The following is a 14300-nucleotide window of genomic DNA, read 5'->3' on the forward strand; positions in this document are numbered from 1 at the left end:
GATCTCATTCAATGCTTTCTGAATCATAAGGGTTTTTTTTTTTAATAATATTGTTTCTGTATTTTTAAAATGAACATTTTAATCACAATATATTTATTGAACAATAATTATCAAAATAAAACGAAAATATTACAAACTTTTCTAAAGTGATTGTTTTGAATTAACTTAGACACTACTAAAAACATTATTAGCTAAATACTGTATGCCTTTTTTCCCATGCTGGTGAGCCTTTTACCCCATGTGTCACCTTGCCATCTTCATACATTTATAAGATTTTTAAACAAACAAACCACTTTCATGATTTATTTTCACTCAAAATCTGATGCTCCATCATTTTTACATGTAATAATCACTATAGGAGTAGTGAAAAGCACATTTTTCTTAAGGTGTGCCTTTAGCACAGTTGTAACTTTAAATGTAGAACCATAGTATATTCTGATATTTAAAAAAAATGTAATAGTTAAATATACATTTGCATTGATCTTTTGGAGTGTCTCAGAATTCATTGGTTTAAAATGTCAATTTAGCATGGCAGGTCATCGCTATATACGTCATTGTGACATACAAGTTAAAAGGAGAAATTCTGACATTTTTACTTTAACCATCACACAAAGCACAAAATGTATTGTGCTTTCAGCTTGTAATCGCATCTAAACAGCTTTGGACTATGATATGTTACAGCATACATTTGCTCATTACATGCACACATGTAAATAAGAAAGCCACATTAGGTCAAGTGTATCTGTCCACATCGCAGTGTGTTTGTTTAGTCTGTGATAACAGCATGTTTTGAAGCTCTCACTGACCTGTGGTCATTATTTGGGAGAGCAGCTGCTGTATTGGACAGAGAGATTCACACTGGATGGACGCTCTGTGCTCTGTTTACACTTCTGCTGAATACATCTGACTCCTGTTGCCCTGTTCCAGCAGCTGCACTATAAATGTTTCCATCTAGACCAGTCTCAGGATACTGGATGTCTGTTTATTCGTATAGGTGTCCAGTGCCGTAGGTTTTCCTGGATGTGCTCATATTTAGACCAACAGCATGATTGTAACTGTGTGGTTGTTCAATAAACAAGAAGTTAAAACAAATGGTCAGTTGTTTAATAATATATAAGACGTCAAAGCATCAAGCTTTACATGTATCCAAGCAGATAAACATGATTTGAGTGATCGTGTAGTGGGAGAAAACAGACCAATCCAGGAAAATCTGTTACTCGCTCTGCTTTCAGTCTGTCTACATGTGACTCTGAACCACAAAACCACTTATAAGTCGCACAGATATATTTGTAGCAATAGCTAACAATACATTGGGTCAAAATTATCGATTTTTCTTTTATGCCAAAAATCATTAGGACATTAAGTAAATATCATGTTCCATGAAGATATTTTGTAAATTTCCTACCATAAATATATCAAAAAAACATTTTTGTGAGTGGATATGCATTACTAAGGACTTCATTTGGACAATTTTAAAGGCGATTTTCTCAATATTTAGATTTTTTTTGCACCCTCAGATTCCAGATTTTCGAATAGTTACATCTTGGCCAAATATTGTCCTGTCATAACAAAAAGATTATTATTCAGCTTTCAGATGATATATAAATCTCAATTAAAAAAAAAAAAAAAAAAAGACCCTTATGACTGGTTTTGTGGTCCAGGGTCACATATTAGGTGCGTCCCAATCTGTGTACTTATGCACTATTCTAGTACACATAGTGTGAGTGGTGTGTTCACACTGAAGAAGTGCACATTCAATACCCAGATGATGCATTTAATTAACTGAAAAACAAAGGCTGTATCTGAAATTGCACACTCCCCTACTATATAGTTGGCGATAAAGATTGTGAGGGCTTAGGGTTTCATTTGGGACAGGGCCACGGCCACTGACACTGGTAAGTCGCATGATTATGAGAACATGGCAGACATAGTATGTCCAGATTGCATTCATACTATATAGAACTTTTATACTTTATACTTTTTTAGCATTCACAAAGTAATTACCTATTCAAAATAAGTACCGGAAACAGCCGAAGTGTGGAAAGTCGGACACTTCATGCACTCAACTGTCGCAGTGGAGGGGCTTTCAGACTCTAGCCACTTTTCCACCGAAATTACGGAACAGTTTATCCCAGGAGCTTTTTTCCCCCAGATTTGTTGCTGTCTGTGTTTCCATCGCGGTCTTAAGTACCACAAAGATTAAGTCCGGTGATGTAGGACTGGATTTCATCCTCTGCATAATAGCTTAATAATGTCTGAACCTCTTTGATGGTCCATCTGGCGTATTTTTTAAACTCCACTGTTGATTCAAACAACTCTTACTGCACACTGTAACAGACTTTTTAAAAAAGGTGGTTGAAATAAAATGCTGTGTGGAGTCAACCAATCAAAATGCTGCGCGAACTCAAGCAATCGGCATGTTCAGCGCCCAAGTCCCACCGCCCAAAGTTCCTGTAAAAGTACTACCTCGTGAGCAGGGACTTTCTGAGGGGGAAATTTTTACCTGGAACTTCATTTGGACCCTGGTTCCTGCGGTCGAAACACACTGAGTACCACCCCAAAGTCCCTAGTTCCTGGGGAAAGTTCCTGCGGTGGAAAGGCGGCTTCTGATGCTGAATGAGAAAATGATTAGTTAAGCATCAGCATTAGTTCAGGCAGGCCTCGTAGTGAAGCTCCGCTATCAGCTGATTCTCAAATTCCAACCCCACCCATATCAGCTGATCCAATTTCTATGGACTCCATTGGCAACTCTAAAATAAGGCGCATTACTTAAACGTAGCTTCCGTCTCTCTGCCTGCTTGGCTGCTTCCACTGCACGCCGCTGCTTGCAACCCACCTCCTCCCCAGCTCCTCCTTAAACTTGTGTATAACTTAATCAGTGTCATTCTGTTGTCATTGATGCAAGCTCTGTTCTCAAAAGGGGGATTTTCTGCTGCTCTCCTAGTAAAAATAAAATGGGAGGTTGTTAGAACAGAGCCATACCACCAAATTGTAACTTTAGCAAAATATGCCAATAAAAAACTGACTAAATTCTGTCTCTTGTAATTTTTGACTTGAGTGGTGCTGACTGAAATACACTTGATGGTTGAGTAGTGCATAGAATAAGTGAATAGTGTATAGTGCGTCATTTGGAACACAACTATTAAGTGAAAACAGATGGTGTGATAGAAGTTAGAAAACCCAGTGATGTTATACTGGATAACAAAACTCTTGGAACGCAGCGTGACGATCAAATCTGAAGACCAGAACTGATTTATCAAGCATTTCAAAGTGTTCACATTACAGCATTTACTTTTTATTGATTATATATGATATCATATATATGATTTATATACAAAAGTACTGTAATGTTGTTGTGTGGAACATTTTAAAATGTTTTAAATTATTGATTTATTTAAATGTATTATAAATAATAAGTGTGCAAAAATATAAATCAGCATATTAGAATGATTTCTGAAGGATCATGTGACACTGAAGACTGGAGTAATGATGCTGAAAATTCAGCTTTGCATAACAGGAATAAATTACATTTTACAATATATCCATATAGAAAATATATGTTTTTAAATTGTAATAATATTTCACAATATTACTATTTTTACTGTGTTTCTGATCAAATAAATGCAGCCTTGGTGAGTATGAGAGACTTCTTTCATAAACAATATCAAAAGTTCAAAATGATATATACAGTCAAACCAAAGATTCAAGTTATTATAAATATATATATATATATATATATATATATATATATATATATATATATATATATATATATATATATATATATATATATACACTACCGTTAAAAATTTGGGGTCAGTAAGATTTTTAATGTTTTAAAAGAAGTATCTTCTGCTCACCAAGCCTGCATTTATTTGATTATAAATACAAACAAAAACAGTAATGTGAAATATTACTCCGATTTAAAAAAAGCTGTTTTCTATGTCAATATACAGTAAAGTGTAATTTATTCCTGTGATCAAAGCTGAAATTTCAGCATCATTACTCCAGTCTTCAGTGTCACATGATCCTTCAGAAATCAATCTAAAATGAGGATTTGATGCTTAAGAAACATTTATGATTATTAACAATGTTGAAAACAGTTGTGCACAATTTTTTTCAAAATTCTTCAATGAATAGAAAGTTCAAAAGAGCAGCATTTATTTAAAATAGAATATTTTCTAACATTATAATTGTCTTTACTGTAACTTTTGATCAGTTTAACTCATCCTTGATGAATAAAAGTATTGATTAATTTTATTTCTATCCCCCAAAAATAAATTTAAATTCTTACTGACCCCAAACTTTTGAACGGTAGTGTACAATGTTACAAAAGATTTAGATTTCAGACAAATGCTGTTCTTTTGAACTTTCTATTCATCATAGCATCATGAAATAAAAATGTTAATAACTGTTTTCAAAATTGTTAATAATCATAAATGTTTCTTGAGCATCAAATCATCATATTAGAATGACTTCTGAAGGATCATGTGACACTGAAGACTGAAGTAATGATGCTGAAATTTCAGCTTTGATCACAGGAATAAATTACACTTTACTGTATATTGACATAGAAAACAGCTGTTTTCAATTGGAATAATATTTCACAATATTACTGTTGTTTGTATTTTTAATCAAATAAATGCAGGCTTGGTGAGCAGAAGATACTTCTTTTAAAACATTAAAACTGACCCCAAACTTTTGAACAGTATATATATATATATATATATATATATATATATATATATATATATATATATATATATATATATATATATATGGTTGGCAGACAGTCTGATGTGCATCTGTAAAACCTCTGACCTTGAGAAAATGCCTCTTTATAGGAATTTCATAGTTGTTCTGTTTCTAAAGAGAGTGTAAAAGTGCATGTTGACATCTGTCTCATTGACACACTGAATTTACTCTTACATTTATCTATCTGGTTCGAGCGAGGCAAGCTGGAGCCTGCAGTGGGTGGGCGTAACCAGCGTGTAACTGATTACTAGACAAACCATTAATATAGAACTGCACATATATGCTCACTTGGAGTTGTTATTAGTTCCCAAGTCTGCACATACATGCTCCTCAGGAGTGACTCTCCTGGAATGACACATTCTGTCATTGGACATTACAAACCTTGAATGATGAACATAATGAACGAGGAGCAGATGGAGAACGGAATGGACTCCGATGATGATCTTCAACCCGAGGAGATACCCGAGTACCTGAAAGACAGGAGAAGAGCCAAGTCCTTACCTGCGTATCCAGAGCAGGCGAATCTGTACCACCAGATCTCCCAGAGCTGCAGAAAACGCGTGAAGTTCGCGGACGCGCTCGGGTTGAATCTGGCGAGCGTCAAGCACTTCAGCACCAGCGAGGATCCTCATATTCCCGCCAAAGTGTTTAACAGGCTGAAGAGTTTCCCTCGTCATAAGGACCGGGAGATCATGGATGACTTGTGCGTGAACATCAAGTCCACTCTGGCACTGGACTATCTGGTTCCGACGTTCAAGATGCCCGTGGACTCCGGTGACATGGAGACGCGGCTCGCGCGCTATCGCGTCGCGCTGGAAAGCGTCACGGTCACACAGTTTGATGTCCGTGGGATCATACGGGCGATGGGAAGGAGAGAGGTTGGGGTCAGGTATACTTTCAACGACTGGCTCTCGTTCGTGGACGCGCAAGCCATCCCCGTGCCCACCGAGGACAAGACGCGCGGAGAGCGCTTCTCCTTCACCATGTACACGCCTCCTTTCTTAGATCCGAGCGCTTCTGTGCACTTCGCCGTGTACATGAGGGAAGATAACTCTGAGTTCTGGGACAACAACGATGGGCTGAACTATTCCCTGAAGTACCACAGCTCGACATCCAGTGAGACCGCAGCTTTCCACGCGATATGAAATGACGCGCTTTTACGCACGGCACGCTGAGCCAAATTGGTACGGTTTGACCACGCAAATGACTGAAACGAAGGACTGATATTACAAACTATACATGAATGTGCTCTCAAGGGGATGTCAATAAGGTTATACGATGAGTGGATCAAGTCAAGCCACCTTTGATTCTATAGTGCTTTATACAATGCACATTTTTGAAAGCAGCTTCACAGTGATAAACAGGAAAATCTGCTGTAAAGCAGCTCTAAAAAGACAACAGTGTCATTATTCAGTTCAGTTCAATAACTAAGTTCGTTAATTATGAAATTAATTCAATTCAGCTATAAGCAGCTCTATAGAAGACAATAGCGTTGTTATTCAGCTCGAGTTTAGTCAGTTCGGTTCAGTAACAGTGGTGATGTTGCAAAATTGATTAATTATGAAACAAAGTAGTATCAGATAAAAAGTAGCTCTGTGGTGTTTTCATCCAGCTCAGTTCAGTAAAGTTTTGTGTGAAAATAAATGGACATTGCAAGTAATGTCCTGGTATTAAAATCTGTTTTAAATGAATAGTTTAGTTGTTCCAAACCCAAAAGTTGTTTCTTGGAAAACGAAACAAGATATGTTGCAGAATGTCCAAGCAGAATGCTCTGATCCAGTGTTTCTCAACCAGGGATCGATGTAATGTCAGGGAGTCCATAAAATATCTGAAAATGAATATTTGTGTATTCCGACATTTGACATTTTCCCATGAAAGAAGACAATATATGTATAATATAACTGACGATATGACTGAATATTGGACAACTAGTGAATAAATTAAGTCAACTAATGTAGTAAATTATACTTGATTGCATTTGGTCGTCACAAAGACATTAATGATACCAATGAGCCCATATTATTCTGGGGTCCTTGAGGACGGTTTTAAATAGGACGGGGGTCCATTACTCAAAAAAGGTTGAGATTCACTGCTCAGATGCATACATAGAAAGTGGACGAGGGCTGTCGAGCTCCAAAAATCACCACAAATGTACTATAAAGGTGGCCCATTCATCTCATTTGCTGTACTATTCTAATGTCACAAGTATCTTTTGTGTGAGAAACAGACTGAAATTTAAAGGGTTAGTTCACCCAAAAATGCAAGACTCTTCATCTTTGGAACACAAACTAAGATATTTTTGATGATATATATATATATATATATATATATATATATATATATATATATATATATATATATATATATTATATATATATATACAAAGCAACATAATTACCATATTCAAGGTCCAGAAAAGTAGCAAAGACATTGTTAAAATAGTCAACATGACTACAGTGGTTCAACCTAATGTTATGAAGCGACGAGAATACTTTTTGTGCGCAAAAAGAAATGTCAGAACGCCGGCTCATTATTGGCCGACACTGTTCACGTGAGCAGCACGTCACATTCCTGTGATGCGGATGCAGGAGCCGTCATTATTTTTTCATTTTTCTGAAATCTTGTCTTCTGCATTTGCTTCACTTTTGCATTTAAACAACACAATCTGTCTGCACTGTCAGAAAAAAAGGTACGGTGCAAAAGATAAAAAGGTACTATTATGCACCATTTAGGGTTAAGAAGGTATAAAGATGTACCTTTTTCACTTTTGTACCTTAAGGTACTGCCCCAGTGACAAACACTGTACCTTTTTTTTTTTCTGACAGTGTGAGACGCTGATATGTGACGCTTTTTGAATATGCAAATCATATCTTTTTAGTGAGAAAATGACTTGAATTTTGGACTGTTTCTCACTCACATAAAGCTGTATGACTCCAGAAGACTTGGAATATTGTGCACAAGTTGTATGGACTGCTTTATGGTGCCTTTTTGAAGCTCGACAGCCCCTATTCAGGATACTACAAGTTTTTGCTGCATGGAAAAGAGCAGCTTGGACATTCTCCACAACTTCTCCTTTTGTGTTCCAGAGAAGAAAGAAAGTCATTTTGGAATTACATAAGGATGAGCAAATGATGATGCAATTTTCATTTATTTTAGGTGAACTTTTTAAATAATGCAAGGGATGCAACCTGGTTTTCAGTCAAGTCATTTATTAATAATGTCAAATGTGTTGTTTTCATCATGGCTGCACAGTTATTTTTATTTTTTGCAATGCAGAGACTTAACATAGATGAAACCATATAACAATGCATTATGTGATTTCATCAGTTCCATTTGGGACAACCAACAGATGCTGCTGAAATTTCCTTCTGAATGAAATCTGCTTTAGCCGCGTTGGACTTTAAATGTAAAATGTCACGGAATTACTCAAAACTACATAATTTAAAAGACACCTGAATAAAGGGTTAATAACTGCACATTGTATTGTATGTATTGTAAATCATTCTATGTAGAGTCGATTGAAAGGCATTCTGCATTGATAGCAGAATAAAGAGTTGGAAGACACCAGAACTGTTTACACTTCTCTCAGTATGAGGACAGAGATTGGCTGTGTTGAAAGTAAAGTAGGTCAAATAATGTCTGTGTGTATGCATATGAGATACGCTATCTATCATTGTAACTAAAGTCCAGCTTTGCCACAGTTTTTCCCTCCAGTGGTTGTTTGGTCTATGCATCTGTTTGACTACGAGCACACAGAGGGAAGGTGGCGATCTGTTTTGCAATATGCAAATGTTTGTTTGAACATATGCAAATATTCTTTATGTATGCACATGAGATTTCATGTATCAGCTGAGATTATACTCAGTAAATGCTTGATAAAGTGCAGCACAATGTACTTGTAACCATTTCCTTTTTGCCTGATTATGGATGAAGGGGCAACCTTGTGTGCATGTTTTTAATTTTTTCTTTGCATATTCATCTTATTCCCATGACGCTTTGTGTGAATTATGGGTGTAACTTCCGTTAAAGGATTAGTTCACTTTCAAATAAAAATTACCCCAAGCTTTAAGATGTAAACAGCCAGTGAAAGGCTCGCTCTATGAATACAATAATACGTTTTTTTTTTTTTTTTTTTTTTTAAACTGGGTACAATGAGGTGACATTATTTTACTCACCCTTTAACCATCAAACATTAAAAGGACATTTAAAAGTGTGAAAGCACCAACAAGGTACTTTCAACAGACCACGAATAACCCCAAAAGCATGATTCTTTCCACAGCAATAACAGTATTATGTAATATAAGTTGCCTTAATCAAAAATGTTCATTAACTTCAGCATTACGTAATAATATTTCAAAGTGATTTCCATCATTTTGACAGATAATAAATTGTATTTAGCTACCTGTGAAAACTAACCTGGAAACGAGAGATTTTTTTTTGTGCAATCCAGTGAATTATTAATGGGATATATTGTAAATTAAATCAGAAGAACAGACCACAAATGTGCAGTATATGTTGTCTTTTTCATACTATTACAGTGGGATGCAAAGGGGGAAAAACAAAAGTAATCATGAGGAAAAGAATGCAGCGACTGAACTCTTGCCATAGATATTCTTGTTATAACATGTCATGTTACGTTATTCGCATGATGTCTGAAAATAAAACATTAAGAAAAACTGACAGCTCATTCAGTCAAACTGACGGATAATATGTGTATGTGTAGGGTAACCTTTTGATTTGAAACTATTCGTTTCAATCTTTTTGAACGGAAGTTCACCAAACCGGAAGTGCCACCCACAATTCGAAACGCAGTAGGCTTGTCAGGAATAAGGTGGCTAGGAAGAACACAAATCTGCACAGTCAATATAATATAAAAGCAAAACTCAGTATAATAAACAAAACATTGTGGATGTGAAATAGATCAGAAGAGAAGACTGACTGACACTTGATGTTTCTGCTCTGTAAATAAAAAGCCCAAATAGAGCAGTGGGCTTTTGCATGAACTCCTTAGACTAGTCTTAAAAGGGAATAAGTCATGGGAATAAGATGGATATGCAGAGAAAAAATTAAAAACATGCACACTATGTACCACAAGGTTGCCACTCCATCCATATACGTTAGTCATCTCATTTTTTTTCTTTCAAAACTGATCCTAACTGGTAACTAAGGCTATGTCTACACTAATCTGGATATATTTGAAAACTGAGTTTTCGTCTAAAAACGCTCCGCGTCCACACTATCATTTTCAAACGTTTTCCAAAAGTTGTTCATCCACACTGAAACGTATGAAAACACTTACATTCCCCTACTGCGCATGAGTAAATCTTCGACCTGCGTCATTCCCGCTAGGCGTTTATTTACTTTGAGGCAATGTCGAGGAAAGGCAGAGTTTTTTAAATGGACCGACAGTGAGGTTGAGTTGTTGCTGCGAGTAACACAGGAGTATAAAGTGGCCAAAGCAAGCGAGAATGTTGACTGGGAGACGTGTCTTGGCTGAATTGGTCATATGACTGCATCATATGACTAAAAATGCGTCATCATATTCAAAAGCCTCCGTTTTCACAGTCCACACTACGACGCGAAGACGGCGTTTTCAAATTTATCCGCTTTGGAGAGCGTTTTCCAAAAGCTATGTTTTCGTTGACTTAAAACGCTGTCTCAGTGTGGACGGAAGGCCAAAACGGAGAGAAAAATATACGTTTTCAAACGAAAACGTATTAGTGTGGACATGGCCTGAATCAGTTATATAAAATGGTTGATTGGTCTAATTAGAATCGGAAAAGTAAGTCAGATTACCCCTAGTAGTCAATAATTATATCCCTTAAAACTCATCTTTGATCACCAAAATGACATTGCTTCATTGATACTTGGAACAATGAATATGCTAATTAGCCCCACCTCCATTCACTCACGCCAGCTCAGAGATCCACTCGGTCAACTTTACTGAGGTAAACGCTGTATCGCTCTTTATAACGCTGGACACATGAAGGTAATAAATATGATTAGCCTTTTGCTTGTTCAAACAGCTAATAATGTGTTGCTAATGTTACAAAAGTCAATGTTACAAAGTCAGACAGCTGCCTTCTAACAATCAGTATCCTTAGAAACGCTTTGAACAACTCAGAACGTCAGTGGAGAAAGGCATAGTTCATCATAACATCATACACCCGCTATTTTGCTAAATTGACCTGATTTTCATATCAGCTGAAACATATTTTGGTATAATGTGGCTTCTCTCGAGACTCCATTGCTTCAGAGCTGTCACAGTTAATGAAAAAGCCCGCCCATATGTGGACATGATTGGTTACAAGCTAGTTTGTGAGGTAAAAAACACCAGCGTTTAGATCACTGAAGTTTTAAAGAGATCATACTCAGCAATGGTGTTGACTTATGAATTTACACATGCTAAAAACACCACATGGACAAATAAACATTAAAAACTTGATTATCACCATAGGGATACTTTAACTGCTAGTTGGTCACTAGTCTTAAAGGATTAGTTCACTTCCTCATAATTTACTCACCCCCATGTCATCCAAGATGTTCATGTCTTTCTTTCTTCAGTCAAAAAGAAATTAAGGTTTTTGATGAAAACTTTTCAGGATTATTCTCCTTATAGTGGACTTCAATGGACTCCAAACGGTTGAAGGTCAAAATTACAGTTTCAGTGCAGCTTCAAAGGGCTTTAAATGATACCAGGAGAGGAATAAGGGTCTTATCTAGGGAAACGATCTGTCATTTTCAAAAATATATTAAATGTATATGCTTTATATAAACAAATGATTGCCTTCCAAGTGGTTCTGCCAAAACCACACTTTCGTATTCTTCTTAAAAAAAAGCTAACGCTGTATTCCTACACCTTCCCTATTCTGCTTACGGAAAAAATGGAACTGGCGCTGCGTTCGTTCCTTTAACACACTGGCTAATTTTATGCAACTGGCCACAGATGTCAGTTATGTAAGATTTGGTTGTTAGACAATATTACATATGGCTATTCAGAAAATGAGGTATTTACCATGCAGGTATTTACAGTGAATGCTGATAAAAGGCAACAATAACTTTTTTTTTTTTTTTTATATTTTGCTATAATGTCACAATACAGTAAGATAACTTTAAATAAAGTATTCACTAGTCTTATTTTAATTCTCATTAACACTGTAATGATTAATGCAAGTTGCCTCTGCCAACAGTATGTGCCTCATGAATAAATGTAAATGCGCATGCATAATTTCATTTAGATCTCGACATCTTTGTTTACATGATGCACTTCTAACTGGGCCACGTTTAATGCTTTGAACATACAAGTTTTACCAAAACTGTTTGCTTTTGCTATCCACAATCTGTTCATAGGCATTGAGTAATGTGATCTTTATACCCGTCACTATGTTTTACTAGGCCCTCGCTGACAGAAAATGAATAGAATAAGCTATTTTTAACCGCTCAACCTTGTCAGACACCTTTACCCTTTGTGAAAGATCAATGGAAACATTTTATTCTGAAAACCAACTCAAAGAAATGTAACTGACATCAATTTATTTTAACACTAACAAATCATGAAAAAAAAAAAAAAAACATTATGTACAATTTCTACTGCATCTTTTATAGACACTACAGTGCCTTATATATTGGTTCATGGCACACCGCATCTTAAATGACTGTAAACAGAAAGAGTGAATGTGTGATCTATTCTGATGAAGGTCTCCAATGCAGATCACCATCATGAGCAGCCTGACGCAGACAGCAGTTCTCTATCTTCTGAGAACTCTTGACCATCACATCAATCATTCTTCTTGTCCTCCCGTTCAACAACCGTCTTCTGGATCTCATACATCTTCCCTATAGACACCTGTGGACAGAGATCATGGCAAATTACTACAGTTAAGAAGTAGTGAGATTAAATGTGTGTAACACTTTCAAATTTACTGCATTATTAGTATTTCTTGATTTTGATTGGTTGAAATATTCTAAGGGAGTTTTTTATTTTAGTTTTTATAATTGATCAGCTATGAAGTAGTTCCACATTTGTGTGATTTCCAATGACTGCTGACAAACAATAAATATACTCCGATCAGGCATAACATTATGACCACCTTCCTAATATTGTGTCTGTCCCCCTTTTGACCCATCGAGGCATGGACTCCCTGAGACCACTAAAGGTGTGTTGTGGTATCTGCACCAAGATGTTAGCAGCAGATTCTTTCAATCCTGTAAGTTGTGAGGTGGAGCCTCCATGGATCGGACTTGTTTGTTCAGCACATCCCACAGATGCTCGATTGGATTGAGATCTGGGGAATTTGGAGGCCAAGTCAACACCTTAAACTCATTGTTGTGCTCCTCAAACCATTCCTGAACCATTTTTGCTTTGTGGCAGGAGCATTATCCTGCTGAAAGAGGCCACAGCCACCAGGGAATACTGTTTCCATGAAAGGCTGTATATGCTCTGCAACAATGCTTAGGTAGGTGTTACGTGTCAAAGTAACATCCACATGGATAGCAGGACCCAAGGTTTCCCAGCAGAACATTTTTCAAAGCATCACACTGCCTTCGCCGGTTTTGGAGATGCTCCGATCCAGTCGTCTAGTCATCACAATTTGGTCCTTGTCAAACTCGCTCAAATCCTTACGCTTGCCCATTTTCCTGCTTCTCACACATCAACTTTGAGGACAAAATGTTCACTTGCAGCCTAATATATCCACCCACTAACAGGTTCCGTGATGAAGAGATAATCAGTGTTATTCACTTCACCTGTCAGTGCTCATAATGTTATGCCTGATCTGTGTATGTCCAATGCACACACACACAAGTTCAACTTTTTAATAGCCAATTTATTTACAAATGAAATAAAGTTGGGACTTTTAAATTAAAAGAATGTCATTTGAATTCTTTATATGGCAAAATGCAATAATCAAAGCTCAATATTATGAATTGCACCATCAACAATACAAGAAGACCATTAATATCTTTGCTCAAAACATTATTTGGTTGTCATAAAATTAAAATTGACCCTATCTACACATTTTGAATCTTGTGTTCTAAAAAACAAATGTGTCTAAAAAAATGGAATAACTTGCTCAGCCTGTCCAATTACACTTAAAAAGTAGAAGCTAAAGTTCATAAACGAACTCTGATGTTGGCTTGAGAAAGCCTGAATGAGCAGCCTTAGTCAAAAGAGCCAAAGCACGTCTGTTCGGTGTTCTGGAGCTGGCATGCACAAAACATTCTTTAGATTATTAAAATGTCCTTTGAACATTAATAAAAACTCTTTTAAATTCACAGTGAAATCAAAAGTGACAGTTTTTGTTTTTATGGAATATTGCACTATTCATTCTAAATTATTTATCTGTGTACATCATTTTAAATTCTTGTGCCTCATAAACTTTATTTAAAATAACTTCCCCTCCCTTTTGCAGTAACATCTCTTCTCTGATGATGAGGGCGGGGCAACCTGTCACTCACATGAGATCCTCCAATAGCAAACCACAACTATCCAATCAATTCCCCATGGACAAAATCAAGCCCCGCCTACATTTGTTCTTGTTCCAGAA

The 14300-nt window shown here is 36.4% G+C and overlaps 2 protein-coding genes across 2 annotated transcripts in view; one reads left to right on the plus strand and one right to left on the minus strand.

Annotated features, from left to right (window-relative positions):
* Positions 1 to 4911: 4911 nt before the first annotated feature.
* ppp1r3g (protein phosphatase 1 regulatory subunit 3G) lies at positions 4912 to 9352 on the plus strand. The gene has a single exon (XM_067377934.1). The coding sequence runs from the start codon at positions 5142 to 5144 to the stop codon at positions 5898 to 5900; it is 759 nt and encodes a 252-aa protein (XP_067234035.1). The 5' UTR covers positions 4912 to 5141; the 3' UTR covers positions 5901 to 9352.
* A 2500-nt stretch (positions 9353 to 11852) lies between these two features.
* LOC137014321 (LYR motif containing 4) overlaps positions 11853 to 14300 on the minus strand; it is an 85946-nt gene continuing 83498 nt past the window's right edge. Inside the window, exon 3 of the mRNA XM_067378583.1 lies at positions 11853 to 12601. Coding sequence (XP_067234684.1) covers positions 12533 to 12601 — 69 coding nt within the window. The 3' untranslated portion in view covers positions 11853 to 12532. The remainder of the gene's footprint in view (positions 12602 to 14300) is intronic.

Source organism: Chanodichthys erythropterus, chromosome 23 (assembly GCF_024489055.1).
Source record: "Chanodichthys erythropterus isolate Z2021 chromosome 23, ASM2448905v1, whole genome shotgun sequence".
Classification (NCBI taxonomy): Eukaryota; Metazoa; Chordata; class Actinopteri; order Cypriniformes; family Xenocyprididae; genus Chanodichthys; species Chanodichthys erythropterus.

Excerpts from the sequence above, each read along its gene's own strand:
- ppp1r3g (XM_067377934.1), top strand. The coding sequence starts at position 5,142 with ATGATGAACATAATGAACGAGGAGCAGATGGAGAACGGAATGGACTCC.